The sequence below is a fragment of the Jaculus jaculus genome, chromosome 6, assembly GCF_020740685.1.
Source record: "Jaculus jaculus isolate mJacJac1 chromosome 6, mJacJac1.mat.Y.cur, whole genome shotgun sequence".
Lineage (NCBI taxonomy): Eukaryota > Metazoa > Chordata > Mammalia > Rodentia > Dipodidae > Jaculus > Jaculus jaculus.
The window spans coordinates 166,550,031-166,570,525 of NC_059107.1; the positions used below are offsets into that span (position 1 = coordinate 166,550,031).

The window sequence follows — 20,495 nt, forward strand, 5'->3', positions numbered from 1 at the left end:
GCTAGAGGTCCTGGCACACCCATTCTCTACCTCGCTGTCTCTGTCTCTACCCCTTTTTTTCTCTCTCACACATAAACGAACAAATAAATAAATAGGGCTGGAGAGACAGCCCAGCCATTAAGGTGTTTGCCTACCAAACCTAATGATCTGAGTTTGATTCTTCAGTACCCATGTAAAGCCAGATGCACAAAGTAGCACATGCATCTGAAGTGTGTTTGCAGTGGCTGGAGGCCCTAGCATGCCCATATTCTCCCCTCCCCCTCTCTCTACTATCTCTCTCTGCCTGCAAAAAATAAAAATATTTTTAAAATAAAATAAATAAGCTGGGCATGGTGGCACACGCCTTTAATCCCAGCACTTGGGAGGCAGAGGTAGGAGTATTGGCATGAGTTCAAGGCCACCCTGAGACTACAGAGTGAATTACAGGTCAGCCTGGGCTAGAGCGAGACCCTACCTCAAAAAAAAAAAAAAAAAAAAAAACCGAAATAAATATTTTTTAAAAAAGAAAGAAAAAGCTTACCAATGTGGTGGTATAGGCATGAGACTCATGCCTGTAGTCTGAGCACTTGGAAGGCTGAGGCAGGAAAATTGCTGCTAGTTAAGAGGCTAGCCTGGACTATATAGTAAGTTTTATGCCTATCTGGATTACAGAGTAAGATCCTTCCTATTTAGAAAGAGAAAAGGGAGGAGAAAAAGCTTACCCAGCCCAGCTCTCAAAACAGTGCTTCTCAAAGGGGGAGTGCTATTGGCACTCTTATAAGAGATTCTTCATACATACATTGTACGACGGTGTTCCTGGCCTTGTAATGTTCTCTATGGATTGTTTTATCTGCTCTGAAGCTCTGAAGCTGGGTGTGGAGGCATCTTCCATTCCAAGCACAAGTTTTGGTAGTGGAGCTTTTTCCCCCTTTAAACAGACCACCAAAGCATGGAAAGAAGCTCCAGAACAGCAGGACAAAGTTTATTTTCAAAGATAATTGTGAGAAGTTTTGTTAAGGGCATGCTGATGTGTGTTATATAGGTCATCTGAAGTTGGGCCCCTAGGAGGCAAGATTTGAGTATTTGGTTCTGGTTGTAAAGAGATTACAAGGGCTCAGACATAAAAATAACTTGCTTACGAGCCTATAGTGTTTGAGCTGCCTCTCCTCCCCACTAGGTTTGGGTCCATTGGCCACATAGCTTTGCGGATACAATATGCTCTCCAATATGAGCTACAGCATTGTTGGTTCATGTGCCTGTGTGTCTGACTAGACTGTCTCTAAGTTCAATTTTTATGCTCCTGGTTATCACTAAAATTACTAGTATTAAATATGCCATTTTATGGGTCAGGAGGTATCTTAGTTGATACAGTGTTTGCCTACCATGTACAAGAGAAGAAAAGGGGAGGGGAGAGGGAAGAAAAAGGAAGGGAAGGGAGAAAAAGCTAAATTAGGATGCATGTGCTCTGCTAAATAATCTCCCAATCACGTGCTTGCAAGCAACGTTAATTAAATTCAGTGGGTCACACAAACACATAAAAATGAAAAAGATGGGCTGGAGAGATGGCTTAGCAGTTAAGCGCTTGCCTGTGAAGCCTAAGGATCCCAGTTCAAGGCTTGATTCCACAGGATCCATGTAAGCCAGATGCACAAGGCGGTGCATGCATCTGGAGTTCGTTTTCTGTGGCTGGAGGCCCTGGTGCACCCATTCTTTCTCTCTCTCTCCCCACCCCCCCAAATAAATAAATAAATAAATAATTTTAAGGAAAAAAAATGAAAAAGACATCGAAGTAGAACAGGGACTAGTTGGGAAGAAGAAAGTCATTTGAAAGTACAGGGAAAGGGGATCAAGAGAAAGTAATAAGAAGGAATTATGATCAAATTATATATATGTATAAAAATTATCAGTAGAAGCTGAGCATGGTGGCACACATTTTTAATCCTAGCACTCAGGAGGCAGAGGTAGGATTGCTGTGAGTTCAAGGCTAGCCTGAGACTACATTTTGAATTGTTCAGTCTGGGCTAGAGCAAGACATTACCTTGAAAAACAAGCAAATAAAAACAAATTATCAATAGGAAATTGAAAAGTAAATAAAAATAAAAGTAATATTTTCCCAGGCATGGTATTTCCCACATACATTATTTTACTTTTCTCACCCAAGTGACCACCCTGTCTTTTTCTTGATTCTTTTGTGCTTTTCCCTCCCTCTTTCCTTCCATCCCTCTCTACCTCCCTCCTTCAGTCTTCCTTGCTTTGAGGTGTTTGCCTTCCATCTTTCATCCTCATTTCAAATGGCTTGCTGGCTGCAAAACTCTTGTTACCACCTACTTTCACTCAGGTGAGAACTCTGCTAGAGCCATTCTCCAGCAGGATGCATCATTCTTCTCTGCTGCTCAGTGTTTGCCTTTGGATTTCATCCATGTGGATCTCTTGCTGTTTATTATCTGACTTGGGGGTTGTTGAGCTTCTTAAATCTATAAATTGTTTTTCATTAGATTTACAAATTTGAGCCAGTACTGCCTTTTTCTTTTTCTTTTGGTATTTCCAAGGCAGGGTCTCACTCTCCCATTCGGAATTCATCATGGTAGCCCCAGGATGGCCTTAAACTCATGGCAATTGCCAACTTCTGCCCCCTGAGTGCTGGGAGGAGAGGTGTGTACCACTACGCCCTGGCAAGGGCCAGTATTCTGGACCTTACTCTGTAGCCCTAGGCTGGCCTCAACTCAGTGGTCCTCCTACTTCAGCCTCACAAGTGCAAGTGCAAATGCAAGGACGAAAGCTGTGCTGGCTTAAGATTCCTTCCTCTTATCCTTCTCTCACATTCTTTTATATAATCTATTTTTTTAATATGTCCAGGCTGGCCTTGAACTCGCTGTACAACTCAGGCTCACCTTGAATTTAGAACAGGCCTCATTCTCTAGATTTATTGAGATTATAGGCAGTAGCCTCTTGACTCTTTCTTTTTCTTTTTTTCTTTTTTTAATTCTTCTGCCATCTGAAATCTGCTGTTGACCCTTCCTGTGATTATCACCGCAGACTTTTTCTTTCCAAGGTAGGGTTCTACTCTAGCCCAGGCTGACCTGGAATTCACTATACAGTCTCAGTCTGACCTTGAACTCACAGCAATCCTACCTCGGCCTCCTGAGTGCTGGGATTAAAAGTGTGTGCCACCATGCCCAGCCAGCTCATACTTTTTAGAATTTTAAAGAATTTCAGCCTGTTGTCAATCATTTCTGTCTTTGCTAGAATCTTGTTTGGTTGGGCTATGTTAGTAATTAGTGTCCCTGAAGTCTTTGTGAAGTCCAATATCTTGAAACACTTCCAGTCCCATTGGCCCCTTTCTTCTTGAGTGTGGGTATTGTAGATAACTTCATATTACTGGGATGGACATCCAAAACAGGTACAGCTTATAGGAAGAAAACACTTATTTCAATTTATATATCTAGGGAAGTTCTACCTGTGGCAGAAGAAGCTGACTTCCATTCATAAATCCAAGCAGAGGGGAAAAAACAGTATCACCAGCCAGCAAATACCAGAAACAGCACAAACATGAACATAGCAGCAAACAGAACCCTGCCAGAGCTCAAACCTCTTTGCATACCTTTGGGTTGGAATCCAAAACACACCTTTAGGCTGGATCTCAGGATTCATCCCCCACCCATGACACCTCTTTCAGCCAGTCAGCTGGAGACCCAAGTTACAAGCTTAATAAAACACCTGAGTCTATGGGGGACATACATTTAAACTACCATAGTGGGTCACACTTTGGGGACTTTTATGAACGTTAGTTTTTTTTGGAATTTGGGAACTTTAGAAAACATAGCAAAAGCCTGGCATGGTGGCACACACCTTTAATCCCAGCACTTGGATGGCAGAGGTAAGAGGATCGCCATCCTGAGACTACCTAGTGAATTCTAGGTCAGCCTGGGCTAAAGTGAGACCCTATCTTGAAAAACCAAAATAGAAAAAAAACATAGCAACTGTGGGTTATAATTTCCACCCTGAAGACTGTTATTTTTATTCTTTTTCTTTGATTCATAGCTGCCTGAGCTCTATATTTTTGTTTGTTTGTTTTGGTTTTTTGAGATAGGGTCTCTCTCTAGCCCAGGCCAACCTGGAATTCACTATGTAGTCCCAGGATAGCCTCAAACTCACGGCAATCCTCCTACCTCTGCCTCCCAAGTGCTGGTCTCACTCTAGCCCAGGCTGACCTGGAATTTACCATGTAGTCTCAGGTGGCATTAAACTGAAGGTGATCCTCTTAACTCTGTCCCCTGGTTGCTGGTAAATCTGTGCTCCACCACCCCTGGCTTTCTTCTGAGATTTTTACCTGCTAGTAGTTATTTCAGCCATGGCCCATGAGTAGCAGATTATCTTAGGATTTGTCTAAGTGTGTTTATTCAACTACCTCACTCTGAAATGTTCATTCAGATGTTTTTGTGCTTAAAAGTTATTGCTCCATCCTCTAGTACATGCTACAGTGAGAAAGCTATTGGGCTGAACTTCATTTGTGAGTATGCTTTGTGCTTTTCATAGTTGTGATAATTCTTTTCATTCTTGGTGTGTTCTTTCACACAAAATGTTCACATGTGAGGGCTGGAGAGATATCTCAGTGTTTAAAGCATTTGCTTTCAAAGCCTTATGGCCAGGGTTCACTTCTCCAGTACCCATGTAGAGCCAGGTGCACAAAGTAGTGCATGCATCTGGAGTTTGTTTGTAGCACAGGGAAGCCCTGGTATGCCCATATTCTCCCTCCCTCCCTCTCTCCCTCTCAAGTAAGTAAATAAAATTTTAGGGCTGGAAAGGTGGCTTGGCAGTTAAGGCAGTTAGTTGCCTGTGAGGCCTAAGGACCCAGGTTTGATTCCCCAGTACCTCTGTAAGCCAGATGGTGGCACATGCATCTGAAGTTTGTTTGCAGTGGCTGGAGACCCTGGTCTGCCCATTCTCTATCTGCCTCTCTTTCTTTCTTCTCTCTCAAATAAATAAATATTTTTTTAATGTTCACATGTGATTTTTTTTTCCCTCTGCTTGGCTTTTATCTTGGATCTAGACTGGTAGTCCTCCCTTATATGGGATCTCTCCCTTTCATGTCTCTCCTGTGTGTTCTTGTATCCTGCATCTTGGCCTACCCTGTAGCCTCTGAGCCCCTCCAGTGTCTGCCTCTCTATCTGCCTGCTGTTGAAAACTTCCTCCTAGGCTGTCTCCTAGTTGTGTGAGGTCAGCTCTTCTCCCATCTGTTGGATTTGTTTGAATTACTTACTACTTTGGTCATTTTGGGGTTTTTTTGTTTTTTGTTTGGTTGGTTGGTTGGTTGGTTGGTTGGGGTTTTTTTTTGGTTTTCGAGGTAGGGTGTCACTCTAGCCCAGGCTGACCTGGAATTCACTATGTAGTCTCAGGGTGGCCTTGAACTCATGGTGATCCTCCTGCCTCTGCCCCCCCCCCCCCCAGTGCTGGGATTAAAGGCATGCGCCACCACACCCAGCTCTAACTTTGGTCATTTTTTTTAAACAAAAATATTCTCTTCTCATTGCTTTGACCAATATCTAATATCTGGCAGGAAGTAGGAAGTAACTTAAGGAAGAAAGGATTGTTTTTTTTGTTTTGTTTTTTAATTAAATTTTTATTAGCATTTTCCATGATTATAAAAAAAATCCCATGTTAATTCCCTCCCCCCCCCCACACTTTCCCCTTGAAATTCCATTCTCCATCATATTACCTCTCCATCACAATCAGGGTTGTTTTTTTTTAATTGTTTATTTGTACATCTATGTACACGTGTGCTTTGATGTGTCAGGGTCTCTTCCTATTGTAATCAAATGCCTGTCCAGCTTTATGTGAGTGGCTGGGGAGTTGAATTTACCATGCTGAAAGGCATTGTAAACAAGTGATTTTTAAGTGCTGAGCCATCTTCCTGTCCCTCCAGAAAGGCCTTACTTCAGCTTACAGTTCCAGACACTAACAGTCCATTATGGCAGGGAAGTTAATGGTGATAAGGAGATGTCTAATCACATTGCATCCATAGTCAGGAAGCAGAGAGAAAGAACAGGAGGTGGGACCAGGCTATAAAACCTCATGTCCCACCCATACCAATGCACTTCCTATAGTAAGTCTCCACCTTCTAAAGGTTCCATCACTTTCCCAAATAGCACCACCAACTGAGGACCAAGTGCTCATACACATGAGCCAATGGAGGATGTTTCATATTCATACACACAAAATAACCAGTTCTTACCTATGGGTATTATCCAATTCCCTTGGTCTCCAAAGACTTGAAACATACTTGGTCTACAGTCCTTCTTTTGTTGTTGTTGTTTTGTTTTGTTTTTGTTTTTCTTAGGAAGGGTCTCACTCTAGCTCAGACTGACCTGGAATCCACTATGTAGTCTCAGGGTGGCCTCAGACTCATGGCAGTCCTCCTACCTCTGCCTCCCGAGTGCTGGGATTAAAGGCATGCGCCACCACACCCGGATCTACAGTCCTTCTTAACCTATCCATCTGTCTTCAGATGTTCAGAAGCAGGTCCCCTTTCATGGCACTAGCTGGCTGTTTTTCACTTGTCTGAGCCCTGGTTGTACTCCATTCCTTCGCCACTGTATTACTGCTGGGCCTAAGCACTTTAGGGCCAACCGGCCTGGTCATGGCAAACTTGTCCCAGTTTTGTTAAACATTTTCTTCTATTTATTTATTTATTTATGAGAGAGAAGAGATAATGGGTGTGCAAGGGCCTCTAACCACTGCAAATGAACTCCATATGCATGCACCACCTTGTGCATCTGGCTTATGTGAGTCCTAGGGAGTCAAACTGAGGTCCTTTGGCTTTGCAGATAAGTGCTTTAACTGTTAAGCCATCTCTTCAGCCCCCAGTATTTTTTTTTAATAGAAGGAGTATTTATTGGAGCTTACATGTCCAGGGAAAGTTCCATAATGGTAGAAGTTGGCCCCCTCTTAAAGACCAAGCCGAGAGAAAAGCCTCAGTCCCAGTTTTAAGCAGTAAGCACACACTATCAGTGTGTTCCATCCTTGACATACACTTCTGAGGAGAGGAGGGGAGGGGAGGGGGAAGGGAGGAGGAGAGATTTTTTTCCACAAGAAGTTTGGCCCTCCTAATAAGTATTGACCTCTTCCCCCAATTTATCTAAAATTCAGATTTGTGTTCTAATTGGTTCACATTTGAAAATACATGATGCAGAATTGGAAAGAAGTATGTGCATTGGTTAGTGCATTTTTGTATTACTGTGACCACAATACTAGACAAAATTAACTTAGGGGAATAAGAATTTGTTTTGACTCAGTTTCAGAGTTTCAGCTCATCATGGAAGGGAAGGCATGTTGGAGCCACTTAGGTTATGGTGGTGGGAGCAAGTAACCGAGGATGTTCGTACCATACATGACAAAGACTCAGAAAGCAAGGCAAGAATCAGATAGGATTAACCTTTAAAGTCCCTCCCCTAGTGACTTACTTCTTCCAGCTATGTCCACATCCTAAAGGTTTTATAACCTCTCAAAATATTGCCAATAGGGACCAAGCCTTCAAGCACGAGTCTATTGGGGACATTTCAGATTCTGTCTCTGGCTCCCAAATGCTAGTGACCAGCTCATAATATGAAACATTTTTGAGTCCCTATAGTCTTAACAGTACCAACATTATTCAAAGGTGCGATGTTTATTCTCTTCTGAGACTCAAGACAAGCTCTTAGCTGTGAACCCTTGTAAAATCAAAAAGAAAGTTGAGCCAAGTGTGGTGGTTCATACCTGTAATCCCAGTACTCAGTAGGTAGAGGCATTTGAATCTCCGTGAGTCAAGGCCTGGTCCTACATAACAAATACCAGGCCAGCCAAGGCAACATTGAAAAAGAAAGAAAGAAGCTTACATACTTTAAATATACAGCATACATTTCTATTCCAAAGAAAAAAGTAACAGGGGAAAAGAGAGATGGGACAAAAGCAAAACCAAAACTCAAAAGGACAAACATTAAGTCCTATAACTCCATGTCCACCATCTTGGGCATATGGTGGTATGATATGAGCTCCAACAGGCTTGGGCAGCCCTGCCTCTTTACCAGAATGTAATACAAATAGCTTCTAATCCAGTTGCGAGTAGAGTCCTTGTTCCCTTTTGAAACTTCATAGCCTTCAATGTACATTCTGGTCTCCCAAACTCTCATCAGAATCACCCATTAAGCTCTGCTTTCAGCATTCTAAGACTTATCTAGCACAAATCTCCAAACTTTTTTTTTAAATCATCCTATAAACTAGTTCCAAAGGCCTAAGAACTAGTTTGTCAGGTTTGGTGACAGTAGTGACCCCACTTCTCACACTGGTTGTCTGTATTTAGTAACTTTCACATCATTGTGAGTGACAAAAACAACTTAAAGGAGGAAGAACTTATTTTGGCTCATGTTTTCAGAGTGTTTCAGACCATTATTGTGGGGAAGGCTTAGTGGAATAGCTTTGTTCATGACAGTAGGAGCATGTAGCAGAGGCTGTTCACATCACAGGGGACCAGGAAACAGAAAAAGAGAGAGGTTCTTCAAAGGCAAGCCCCTACTGACCTGCCTCTGTCTGCTTGGTCCCACCTCCTAAAAGTTCCACAGCCTCCCCAAATAGTGCACCAGCCTTGAGAGCAAGTGTTCAAAGCATGAGCCTGTAGAGGATATTCCAGATTCAAATGATAACAGTATCTGGTTTAAGCTATGATGGGTGTCTGGTTTAGAACTAGAGGACTTTGATGGTTTTCTTGGGCCTGAGATTTTATTTAATACTAGCAAGGAGTGGGAGTGGAGTGAGGAGAAGGGTAGGGGTTCTAAATCAGGAGCCAAGGGGAAGGGACAGAGTAAGAGGTAAAGAGAGAAAAATAGTGAAGAGTGGGGAGAATATGGGGTGTGTGTAACAGAGAGGAGTGAGAGTAACTGCTTTAGAGAGCCCAGGAAGAGTTTTTAAGCCTTTTGAAAGAAAGGAAGGAAAAGTGGGGGGGGATTCTTTTTTGATTAGATCCTGCAGTAGCCAGGCTAGCTGGACCCCCTGCTGAAGTCTTTTGGGACAGTAAGACCTTTGAAGCCCTAGTTACCCTAGTAGGAGATTGTTCCAGAGCCTAGAACATGGGTGTAGAGAATGTGGGAAAGAGAAAAGGGAGATAAGAGAAGGGGATTCTGAGATTCTACCTGATTTGTACACTGATCTTTAATCTTTTAACCTGTTTTAAAGGTGGAGAAAATAAAAATCCTTCTGCGAACTGTTGATTTGATGGACATAAAGGTTGGATCAGTAGAGGAGTTTCAGGGACAAGAATACTTAGTCATCGTCATTTCAACTGTAAGTATCCACATTGTGGCTGGGTGACCATGTGCTTGAGGCTACTGGGTACTTGTTAGGTGCTGGATACATTCACATATAAAATGGCAGGGCCTGATCCATCCATATCACAGCAGACAACACTGTAGGATAGAGACTTTTAGACTCAGGTACTACCAAAAGTAGTGACTATGAGAAGTTCTAAGTTCTAAAAACTTCTAAAAGCAGAAGACCAAAGTAAAAGGATTTAGGAAGCAGTGACAAATGTGGTATGCTGAAAGAGCAGCTGAGGAACAGAGGGGCAGATGCCAAAAAGAAGAGTCCCTGCCACAGCAGCTTTTACACCAGCATCTGATAAGAGTTGAGGTTAACTCTCAAAACTCCATTTAAAAAAAAAAAAAAATATATATATATATATATATATATATAATTTATTTATTTGATACAGAGAAAGAGGCAGAGAGAGAAAAGGAGACAATGGGCACGCCAGGGCCTTCAGCCACTGCAAATGAACTTCAGATGCATGTGCCCCCTTGTGCATCTGGCTTATGTGGGGCCAGGAGAATTGAACTGGGATTCTTTGGCTTTGCAGGCAAATGCCTTAACTGCTAAGCCATCTCTCCAGCCCTCAAAACTCCATTTTTAATTTGTTTGTTTGTGGCAAGGTCTTTCTCTAGCCTGGCTGGGTCCTAGAGTCTAGGTTGGCCTGGAACTCACTGATGTGATACTCACAGCAGTCCTCCTACCTCAGATTCCCTAGTGCTAGGATTATAAATGTGAGCCACTGTACCATGCCCAGCCTTTTCTTTCTTTCATTCCTTCTTTCCTTATTCAGTCATTTAAAATTAACTATTGTAAGTACGTGCTAATTACAGATAGAAATTTTGGGTACAAAGAAAATAAGGACCACTAAAAACTGTCCTACGTGTTAGCATATGGATCTCGCTGACTGTAGGCAGATTATATCTGCCATGTCCTGCTATTTTTAACCAAAAATAAGGTCATACTGCTTAACCTTTCTAGGGAAAAAAAAACTTAAAATGCCATTTTTATTCCTCCTCATTTTTTCTAGGTACGGTCAAATGAAGATAGATTTGAAGATGACCGATATTTTTTGGGTTTCTTGTCCAATTCAAAAAGATTTAATGTTGCAATTACAAGACCCAAAGCTTTGCTGATTGTTCTGGGAAACCCTCATGTGCTTGTCAGAGTGAGTTTGCAGGACTCTGTGCTAGCATTCTTTTGAGGGGAGGAGGGCCCAGGTAATGGGAAATGGTCACTGAGCTCAGAAACATACACATGGCACCAAGAGATGCTGGGCCTTCACTCACCTGATGCTGGCTCCCTTGATTTCAACAGGATCCCTGCTTTGGAGCTTTGCTGGAATATAGTGTTACAAATGGTGTTTACACAGGATGCGATCTACCTCCTGAACTGCAGGCTCTGCAAAAGTGAAGTTCTCGTTTTCTCCCCTAAAAGAATGACTAACTTTTGGACCCCTCCTCCATTGGCCCTTATTCAGGACCTTACATACCCCACCCCACCACGGCCTCTGGACCCAGTCTCACTGCTTCCTTTTGCTCTCTTGGCTTTTGGATTACAGCAACCATTCTCTTCTGGACATTAGGGGTGAATACCACCCTTCCCTGTTACAGAACAGGTAAACAATGTGCCCTTTGTAAAAGCCTCATGGAGAAAAGAGTATAACTCTCAGCCCATTGTGAGAACCAAGCTCCACATATTCAGAGCCACCACACCCCCAGCTGTGATTAGACTGCATGCTAGTGTCTGTGGGGACAGAAGAGTTAGGTGTACTCAAATAGTAGCCAACAACAGGAAGACCAAATACTCCCCTTGTGAACCCCTAGACCTAGCCACTCTCCTTTTCCCTTCCTGTGGGTGGGGTGGGCTAGCTGGGCCTCCTGAGCTGTTTCTGCTGCTGACCTTAGTTCACAACAGTATATTCCTGCCACTGGGCAGTCATTGCCACTGCCTTGATCCAAAATAAACACTCCAGCAACCCCAGACCCCATTCTATCTCAAGATGTGGTTGTCAGTGATTCACAGACTTCTGTGAACTTTGTTCCCTAGTGATACAGTCTTTGGAATTGTCACCACCATCCCGTACTCCATCCTGATCAGACATGTGTGAGGCAACACACAAGGCCACCATTTCCATTCAGCTTAGGGCTATAGGCCACAGCTAGCTATGCAAAGCCCATGAGGTTTGTAAGGCTCTATTGCAGGGGTGAGTGGGGCTGAGATTGACTTCAACCAGGCCTACACCAGGTCTCAGGGCTTCAAAAGGGGAACAATTGGACAGGGCCTGTGACTGGGGCACCTTCTGGTCTCGTGTAGTCAAGAGTTAGCTTGTCCCTATATAACGTAGATGCCAACTTTTTTGTTGTTTTGAGGTAGGGTCTTGCCCTAGCTCGGACTGACCTGGAATTAACTATGTAGTCTTAGGTTGGCCTTGAACTCATGGCCATCCTCTTATGTTTGCCTCCCCAGTACTGGTACTAAAGGCATGCATCACCACTCCTGGTTAGATGCCAACTTCTAAGCACCTTCATGAGTTAGATGAGGTGGGCTTTCAGTGTGTCATTCTAGGCTTGTGGGTCTGTGTTTCACACTAAGCAAAGAAGTAAAATGTCTATGTGTATTGTTTTTAGTTGTCTGTAGCTTTGCTTAAGTGCTTTTTTTTTTTTTTTCCAAAGTAAGTTGAGGCTGTGACTTGGAAATCCCCAGGGGGATGAAGGGCAAGAAACTGAAGCCCCTTTGTCTGCCTTCATGGTACTGTCCCTCCCCCAAATCTGTCTGGACCCCATTAACCAGGCCTCAGCCCTTCCAGCTAACCACTTCCCTTGAGCCACTACTCTGATGTCAGCCTATAACCAAGTAAGCTGTGTGTCTGGGCCTGATGATCAGTACTTCTGAGCCCCCTCAGTCAGGGTGCTTCCTATCTGCAAGCAGGAGGCAATATTATCTGCTGCCATCAGCCCCTTCCAGAGTCCAGCTGCCCAACCCAACCCTACCATATTCGGCTTTGCCCAGTCTGGGGTGCTTTATTTAGGTATGGGCTAGCTGGGCTGTATCCAGCCTCTCTGACAAGCAGAGATTCAAACCTCTGGGGTCCTATGTCTAGTCATGTGATTCAGGGTTGAACTCTTAAGTGTCTGAACAGAAGAGAACGGCAGGACATGCCACACCTTGGCAGTCTTGCTCTGCTGACAAAGCTGGCAGCTCCCCACCCTTACCATGCCCCACGCTGAGGGCTCCTGAATAGGTAACGTAAGCACTTATAAATTGTATTTTAAATACATGTTTTAAACTTGTCAAAAAAGAAACAAAGGGGGTTGGAAGGATGGCTTAGCCGTTAAGGCGTTTGCCTGCAAAGCCAAAGGACCCAGGTTCAATTCCCCAGGACCCACATAAGCTAGATGCACAAAGTGGCACATGCATTTGGAGTTCATTTGCAGTGCCTGGATTCCTGGTGTTCCCATTCTTTCTCTTTGTCTCTCTCTTTCTCTCTCCCCTTCCCCCTTCCCCTTTTCTCTCTGTCAAATAAATAGTTTTAAAAAAGAAACATGGGGCTAGAGAGATGGCTTAGCAGTTAAGCGCTTGCCTGTGAAGCCTAAGGACCCCGGTTCGAGGCTCGGTTCCCCAGGTCCCACGTTAGCCAGATGCACAAGGGGGCGCACACGTCTGGAGTTCGTTTGCAGAGGCTGGAAGCCCTGGCGTGCCCATTCTCTCTCTCCCTCTATCTGTCTTTCTCTCTGTGTCTGTCGCTCTCAAATAAATAAATATTTAAAAAATTTAAAAAAAAGGAACATGTTATTAAGCCCCCTTCCCACCCCAACTGAGAGGAAAGGGACCAGTACAAGTGTCACCAACTGCCACAGTTACCTCCACTTGGCTAGGAACAATGCACTTGGAGATTGGCTCATTCAGAACCCAGAAAGGAGCATCAAGGAGTGTGTGCTTTCCTTCATGCACATGTGGGGAGTCTGTGCCCAATAGTGAGGGTTCTTCTCATGTCCTGTAGCATCACTCCACAGGAAAGGACTGGGTGCACAGAGCTGGTATGGTATGGGAAGCCACTGTGCTTCTGGGACTAGACCTGCCCAGGGAGCAGCCACACACAGGAAATGTTAGGAACCTCCACCACTTGGGGACCACAAAGAGCAAGACACACTCCCCAGGCACAGAAGAGAGAATCTTTGTAAGATAGGGATACTTTTCCAAATGGAATTGAGAACAGTGCCAGCCAGCCAACCTCTGTTACCTTGTCCATTCTCTCAGCAACCACAGTGATACTAATGTAGATAATCACAGCCCTTCACTAGCCCCACCCCATCCCAGGAGAAGCCACAATTCACATCCTGCCCTTGGCATCTGGGCCCCCAGCTTGTAACATACCCTACCCAGGGCCTTTTATGTGCTGTCCTGTCTAAAAGTTCAGTTAGAGGCTGCAGAGATGGCTCTTCAATTAAAAGGCACTTGCTTGCAAAGCCTGGAGGCCTGGGTTCAAATACCCATGTAAAGCCAGATACACAAAGTGGTTCATGCATCGGGAGTTAGTTGCAGTGGTAGGAGGCCCTGGTATACATGCTCCCTTTGCTTACAAATAAATAATACTTAAAAGCTAGGTTACCTGTCCTTCATATGGATCTTAGCTGTCTGACCTTCCATGTCCCGTGTACCTCTGTCCTGTGCCCTGGATAAACACTCAGAAAGATCTTCAACCTTGGCTGGTGTATGAGCCTGTAAAGGCAGGAGCAGGGACAGGCCAGCATCAAAAAGTAACTAACAGGTCCCATGAAGTCCTGGGGAGGGAACCAGTGGCTGTGCATATCAAGCTAGATTGGAGCTCCTTCACTGGTGATGAGACCTGCTCTGTCATGTTGGAATCAAGCTGAGAGTTCTGACACACAGGCTTCCAAACTTTCCTCACACTCCCAGCACTGCACAAACAGGTGCCTACCACCATCCTCTCAATCTTACATAAAGGTCAGGGCTGACCCATGTTTTCTCTACCTTGGAGAACTGGATATCCTGCTGCTGGAAACAGGGAATGCAGGTGTGGGGCATGTGCATCAGAGAGACCCCAGAGTAAAAATAATGGGGTCCTGAGGCAGAGGCAGGCTTAATTAGGGCAAGCAGCAGCCCAACTAAAACCTACCAGATGGGATCACTGTAAAGGACCCAGGGCAGGGCAAAGCAGACTGATAGAAGCCTGGCTGATTTAGATGAAGGAAGGAAGCCATAGGAATACAAAAGGATGCAAGGCCCTGCCCTCAAGAGTGGTAAAAGCTGTCCAGACTAGTGTGGCCAGTTGGAAAGTAAGGAGTAGCAGTGCCTGCATGTAGGAACAGCACACAGACTTTCAACTTGGACTTAGAAAGCACTTAAAGAAATAAAGTATGCTTCCTTGTTTTTAGATTACCTAAATTTTTCTTCACTTTTTAAAAGTTGCTTACAGTGTCATTCTTAGCACAATGTAAATATTGCTGTTTAAAGCAAAACAGTTAACCACAACAGTGTCACCCGTGGAATGAAAAATGCCATAACGTTTATGACTCTATCATCCACTAAAGGACACCAAACTGTTCTCTACAGAGACAAACTTCTGTTTCTTTTCCTTGAACCCCATGTTTCTGTTACACTCCCCCATGGATTTAAACCCTAGTGCAAAATGTTATGATTGAACATTGACATAAAGAATATATGAAACTTATATTTTCTGCTGTGGGCACATAGTGGGGTTTTGCACCCAACACTCAGTAACTACAAGTATGTGAAGAGAAGATGATCAAAAGAAACACTTGATCACTCTCTCAGAAAAAGGGCTAGAGTGAGACCCTACCTTGAAAAAAAAAAAAATGAAAAGAGACAGGACCTGGGGAAACAGTTTAGTGGTTAAGGCACTTGTCTGCAAAGCTAAATGGCCCGAATTCAGTTCCCCAATACCCAAATAAAGCCAGATGGACTAAGTGGCGCAGCATCTGGAATTCAGTTGCAGCAACTGGAGAACCTAGTGCACACATTCTGCATATCCCCCCACCTATAAATAAATATTTAAATAAGAGACTGGGAGATAGGTGTATGTTTTTCTCTTTTTTTTTTTTTTTTTAATTTGAGAGAGGCAGAAGAGAATGGGCATGTCAAGTCTTCTTACACTGCAAACAAATTCCAGATATATGCATCACCTTGTGCATCTGGCTTTATGTGGGTACTGGGGAATCGAACCCAGGTTCTTTAGCTTTGCAGGCAAGTGCCTTAACTGCTAAGCAATCTCTCCAGTCTCTTCCCCTCCCCCCATGTAAATGTTTTTATAGGCTTCTCCTTTGGTTAGTTGGGATCTTCCTTATCAGCAGTGCATTTTACTGCATCCAAAAGACAGGACAAGCTACTGTCCCCTCCCATATGATTCCTCCCTGAGAGAGGATTTGTGAAGAAAATCCTTCAATCTGAGCTACCTCAATGTGGAGATCAAAAGTACAAACCCCATTCTCCACTCCTATGGATTCTCCTGGGATACCAACAAGAGGCTGAGTGCCCAAAAGTCAGCCAGCATCTTTTCAGGATTTGAACACCTATCCAGAGTGTCATTGAGAACCCCACATCTAGGCCCTCCCAGAATGAGGAGGCTACTACAGTGAGAAAGCATGAGAGTGGGGTTTGGGCCTGAATCACAGACTCCTCTCAAGTGCCTGTTTTTCCCTCTGCAAGATAGTATCCCATGCCAACTCAAGAGAACACATCTACAAAAAAAGAGAGCAAGAGAGCACATCTACAGATCAGTAATATCTTAATGCCAGAATAACCAACTAAAATACCTTAATAGAAAATAAGATGTCATTTACAGGAAAAAAATGTGGTACATTCAGGAAATTAATGCAATAAGACCTTTACAAAGTGACCACTTAAATTCCATTACAAAATATAAAGAAAATCCAAGGGACCTAGGAAGACAGCTGGGAAGCAGCTGAAGGCACTTGCTTGCAAAGCCTGCTGGTCCCCAGCTGCTTACATAAACCAGACACACAAGTTGTACATGAATCTGGTAGTTGCAGTGCTAAGAAGCCTGGTGTACCCATACACACACAATTTTTTTTAAAATCTAATAGGTATAATGTTCATGGATGTTAAGACAGCATCAATTTCAGTTTTTGTCAAATTTCTGCTTTCACTATGTAGTCTCAGAGTGGCCTTGAACTCATGTTGATCTTCCTACCTCTGCCTACAAAGGTGTGTGCCATTACACCCCAAGTCTATGCTTTCAGAGTAATCTCAGTGTTTCACTTTGCTTTTCAGAAACTTGACCAAGGTGTTCTAAATGTATATATATGAAATACATGTAATGTACGTGAAAATACATATATATGTATATGTATGTGTGTATATATGTGTGGGTATGTATATATGTGTATGTATGTATGTGTATATATATAAAGGCCACAAATACATCAGTAATAAAAGAAAAATAGCAAGGAACTTACTCATACTCATTGTTTTTATTTATTTATTTGAGAGAGAATGGAGCATGCCAGGGCCTCCAGCCTCTGCAAATGAACTCCAGACACATGTGCCACCTTGTGCATCTAGCTTATGTGGGTCCTAAGGAGGCAAACCTGGGTCCTATGGCTTTGTAGGCAAGCGCCTTAACTGCTAAGCCATCTCTCCAGCCCTCATCTACATTATAAAGTGGAATTCAAAACCACTGTCATGAGCACACTTGAAAGCACAGGGTTGGGCACATAGACCAAGACCATAGGAGCTATTATGGACAACCTTGATGCCTGAGGACTTGGAGAGACTTATTTCCTCAGCACATAGACTCTAGCCCAGGCTGACCTGGAATTCACTATGTAGTCTCAGGGTGGCCTCAAACTTAATGGTGATCCGCCTACCTCTGCCTCCCAAGTGCTGGGATAAAAAAAAAAGAGCCAGGCATAGTGGCACACACTATGATCATGGTGAGTTCAAGGCCACCCTGAGACTACATAGTGAATTCCAGGTCAGCTTGGGCTACAGTGAGACCCTACCTCAAAAAAAGATGGATGGATGGATGGATGGATGGATGGATGGTTAGATAGATAGATAGATAGATAGATAGATAGATAGATAGATAGATAGATAGATAGATATGACAGGAAGAGGGAGGGAAAGAGAGAACAGGCACATGCCAGGGCCTCCAGCCACTGCAAATGAACTCCAGACTCATGTGCCACCTTATGCATCTGGCTAACATGGGTCCTGGGAAATCAAACCTGGGTCCTTTGGCTTTGCAGGCAAATGCCTTAACCACTGAGCCATCCTTCCAGCCCTGAACTTTATTTCTACCTGCAAGGTTCTTCCAGCTAAAATGTGTAACATGGGCAACCTATTCATGGGATTTGTTTGGATTGTTAATCTGATTCATCTGAAATCTTCAAATTACAAACTCCTTCAACCATGCCAGTTTTCCTAGAAACAAGTGATTTTTCAATTTAAAAAAGCTTTTGCCAGGCATGGTGGGGCTCACCTTTAATCCCAGCACTTGGAAGGCAGAGGTAGGAAGATTGCTGTGAATTTGAGGCCAGCTTGAGACTACAGAGTTAGCTTCAGGTCAGCCTGGGTTACAGTGAGACTCTACTTGGCCGGGGAGATGGGGAGGAGATGATTCTGACTCCATCAAGAGTAAGGCTCACAGGCATGGTGGCACACCTTTAATCCCAGCATCTTGGAGGCAGAGGAAGGATCACTGTGAGTTTGAGGCCACCCTGAGACTACATAGTGAATTCCAGATCAGCCTGGGCTAGAGTGAGACACTTAACCTCAACCCCCCCCAAAAAAATTATTGTTTGAGAGAGAGAGAGAGAATGCAGATAGAGTAAGACTGGGCATGCCAGGGCTTTCAACCACTGCAAATAAACTCCAGATGCATATGCCACCTTGTGGGGCTGGCTTATTTGGGTACTGGGGAATCGAACCTGGGTCCTTTGGCTTTACAGGCAAGCACCTTAACCACTAAGCAATCTCTCCAGCCCTCTCCAATTTTCTTTTATTTATTTTTTAGAGAGAGACAGAATTGGCACCCAGGGCCTCAGCCCTGCAATCAAACTCCAGATGCTGTGCCACCTAGTGGGCATGTGTGACCTTGTGCTTCCCTCACCTTTGTGCATCTGGCTTATGTGGGATCTAGTGGGCTTCACAGGCAAGCACTTTGGCTGCTAAGCCATTGCTTCAATCCTCCAACTTTCTTTTCATATTTTTTTTTTATTAACAACTTCCATGATTATAAAAAATACCCCTGGTAATACCCTCCCCCCCCCCTTTTTTTTATTTTTTTGAAATCTCAGAGTAGTTTTAATTTGTTGATAGCCAAGGATGTTCATTGGGTGTTTTTTCCCCCCCAAAAAATTTTGTTAACAACTTCCATGATTATAAAAAAAAATCCCATGGTAAAACCCTCCCTCCACCCCCCTTTCCCCTTTGAAACTCCATTCTCCCCATCTCAATCAGTATCTCTTTTATTTTGATGTCATGATCTTTTCCTCCTATTATGATGGTCTTGTGTAGGTAGTGTCAGGCACTGTGAGGTCATGGATATCCAGGCCATTTTGTATCTAGGGGGTGCACATTGTAAGAAGTCCTACCCTTTCTTTGGCTCTTACATTCTTTCTGCCACCTCTTCCACAATACACTCTGAGCCTTGGAAGTTATGAAAGAGGTATTGCAGTGCTGAGCACTCCTGTCACTTCTTTCTAGCACTATGATGCCTTCTGAGTCATACCAAGGTCACTGCCATCTGAAAAGAGAAGATTCTCTACCAAAAGTGAGAGTAGCATTAATAAAAGGGCATGAACATTAAGAGAAGTGCTGACTGGGCAGTTTGATAAACATAGTATATACATTTAGACAGTAGCAGGCATTACATCCCTAGGGTTCATGACTACCCCTGTTTTAAGTTTTCAGTATCAGGGATGTATTCCCTCCCATGGAGCAGGCCTCCAGTCCAATTAGAGGGCAGTTGGTTTCCACCATGACAGACATGCCACTATTGCACCCGTAGGCTCATTTTTCTTTACCACTGAGTAGAACTCCATTGTATAAATGTGCCATATCTTCATTATCCACCCATCAGTTGAGGGACATCTAGGCTGGTTCCATTTCCCAGCCATTGTGAATTGAGCAGCAATAAACATGGTTGAGCAAGTATCAGACACCTGGGGAAAGGGAGATCATATATCCAAAGGGGAAGCTGATGATGTTTGGCTAAATGGACATGTGTACTCATCAACTTGCCCTCTATTTTTATTCCCATGGATTAGTGCTCCTCTCACCTTTGGTCAAAAAGCTTCTCTTTGAAGTTGATAAGTGATCACTAGGGAGACTAAAATCTCATCTAAATGCTGAGAATAAGTGACTGTTGAGTGCTCAGTGCTAAAGGAGAAATGTCTATCACATCCTCCAAGTTTGCTCAGGAAACATTGAGGAAGAGGGAAAGAATACAAGAGCCAGAGCATGGGAAGGAGTGCTGTGGAATGATGTCTTCTGGGCATGAAATGGCCATTGCATCTATGATCTCACAGCAAAAAGTTGGAAAGAAGGGATTCAATGGATGGGAATAGGGGAGTGGAGACAAGAAAAGGTAACGGGAGTGGCTTACGATAAAGTACGCTATCTGTATGTATGAAAATTGACAAGTTTAAAGGTAAGGGGGCTGGAGAGATGGCTTAGCAGTTAAGGTGCTTGCCTGCGAAGCCTAAGAACCCACGTTCGATTCCCCAGTACCCAGGTAAGCCAGCTGGACAAGGTGACACAGGGTCTGGAATTCATTTTTCAGAGGCTAGAAGCCCTGGTGCTGCCATTCCTCTCAAGTAAAAAGGCTTTCCAGAGCACATGGATAAAGCCTTGGAGTATGCATCACTGGTCAAATAAAGGGGCCACGACTGCATAGCACTAAAGAAAGGAACCATAGAGTGTACAAAAGCCCTAGTAATGTGAGAAACAATAGAAGGTGGCTGCTGGTAGGTTGTGACTGGCCCAGCCCTTCAGGGAAGCACCTAGGAGGATGCCAGCAAGACAGAGTTCTCAAAGGGTTTCATGATTGCCCTGGGGAATCTAGGATAGTGGCTTCTCTGGGGTGACTGGGTCATCTGGGAAGCCACGGTAATGGGCTGGGAGCTCTGCAGCAGACCCCAGCAAGGAGTAAGTGCAAAAGTAAAATCCACGAAAGT

The 20,495-nt window shown here is 43.8% G+C and overlaps 1 protein-coding gene across 1 annotated transcript in view; it reads left to right on the forward strand.

Moving 5' to 3' along the window:
* Mov10l1 (Mov10 like RISC complex RNA helicase 1) overlaps nucleotides 1-11,431 on the forward strand; it is a 104,934-nt gene extending 93,503 nt beyond the window's left edge. Inside the window, exons 24-26 of the mRNA XM_045153050.1 lie at nucleotides 9,184-9,291; nucleotides 10,343-10,480; nucleotides 10,630-11,431. Coding sequence (XP_045008985.1) covers nucleotides 9,184-9,291; nucleotides 10,343-10,480; nucleotides 10,630-10,725 — 342 coding nt within the window. The 3' untranslated portion in view covers nucleotides 10,726-11,431. The remainder of the gene's footprint in view (nucleotides 1-9,183; nucleotides 9,292-10,342; nucleotides 10,481-10,629) is intronic.
* The last annotated feature ends 9,064 nt before the right edge of the window (nucleotides 11,432-20,495 follow it).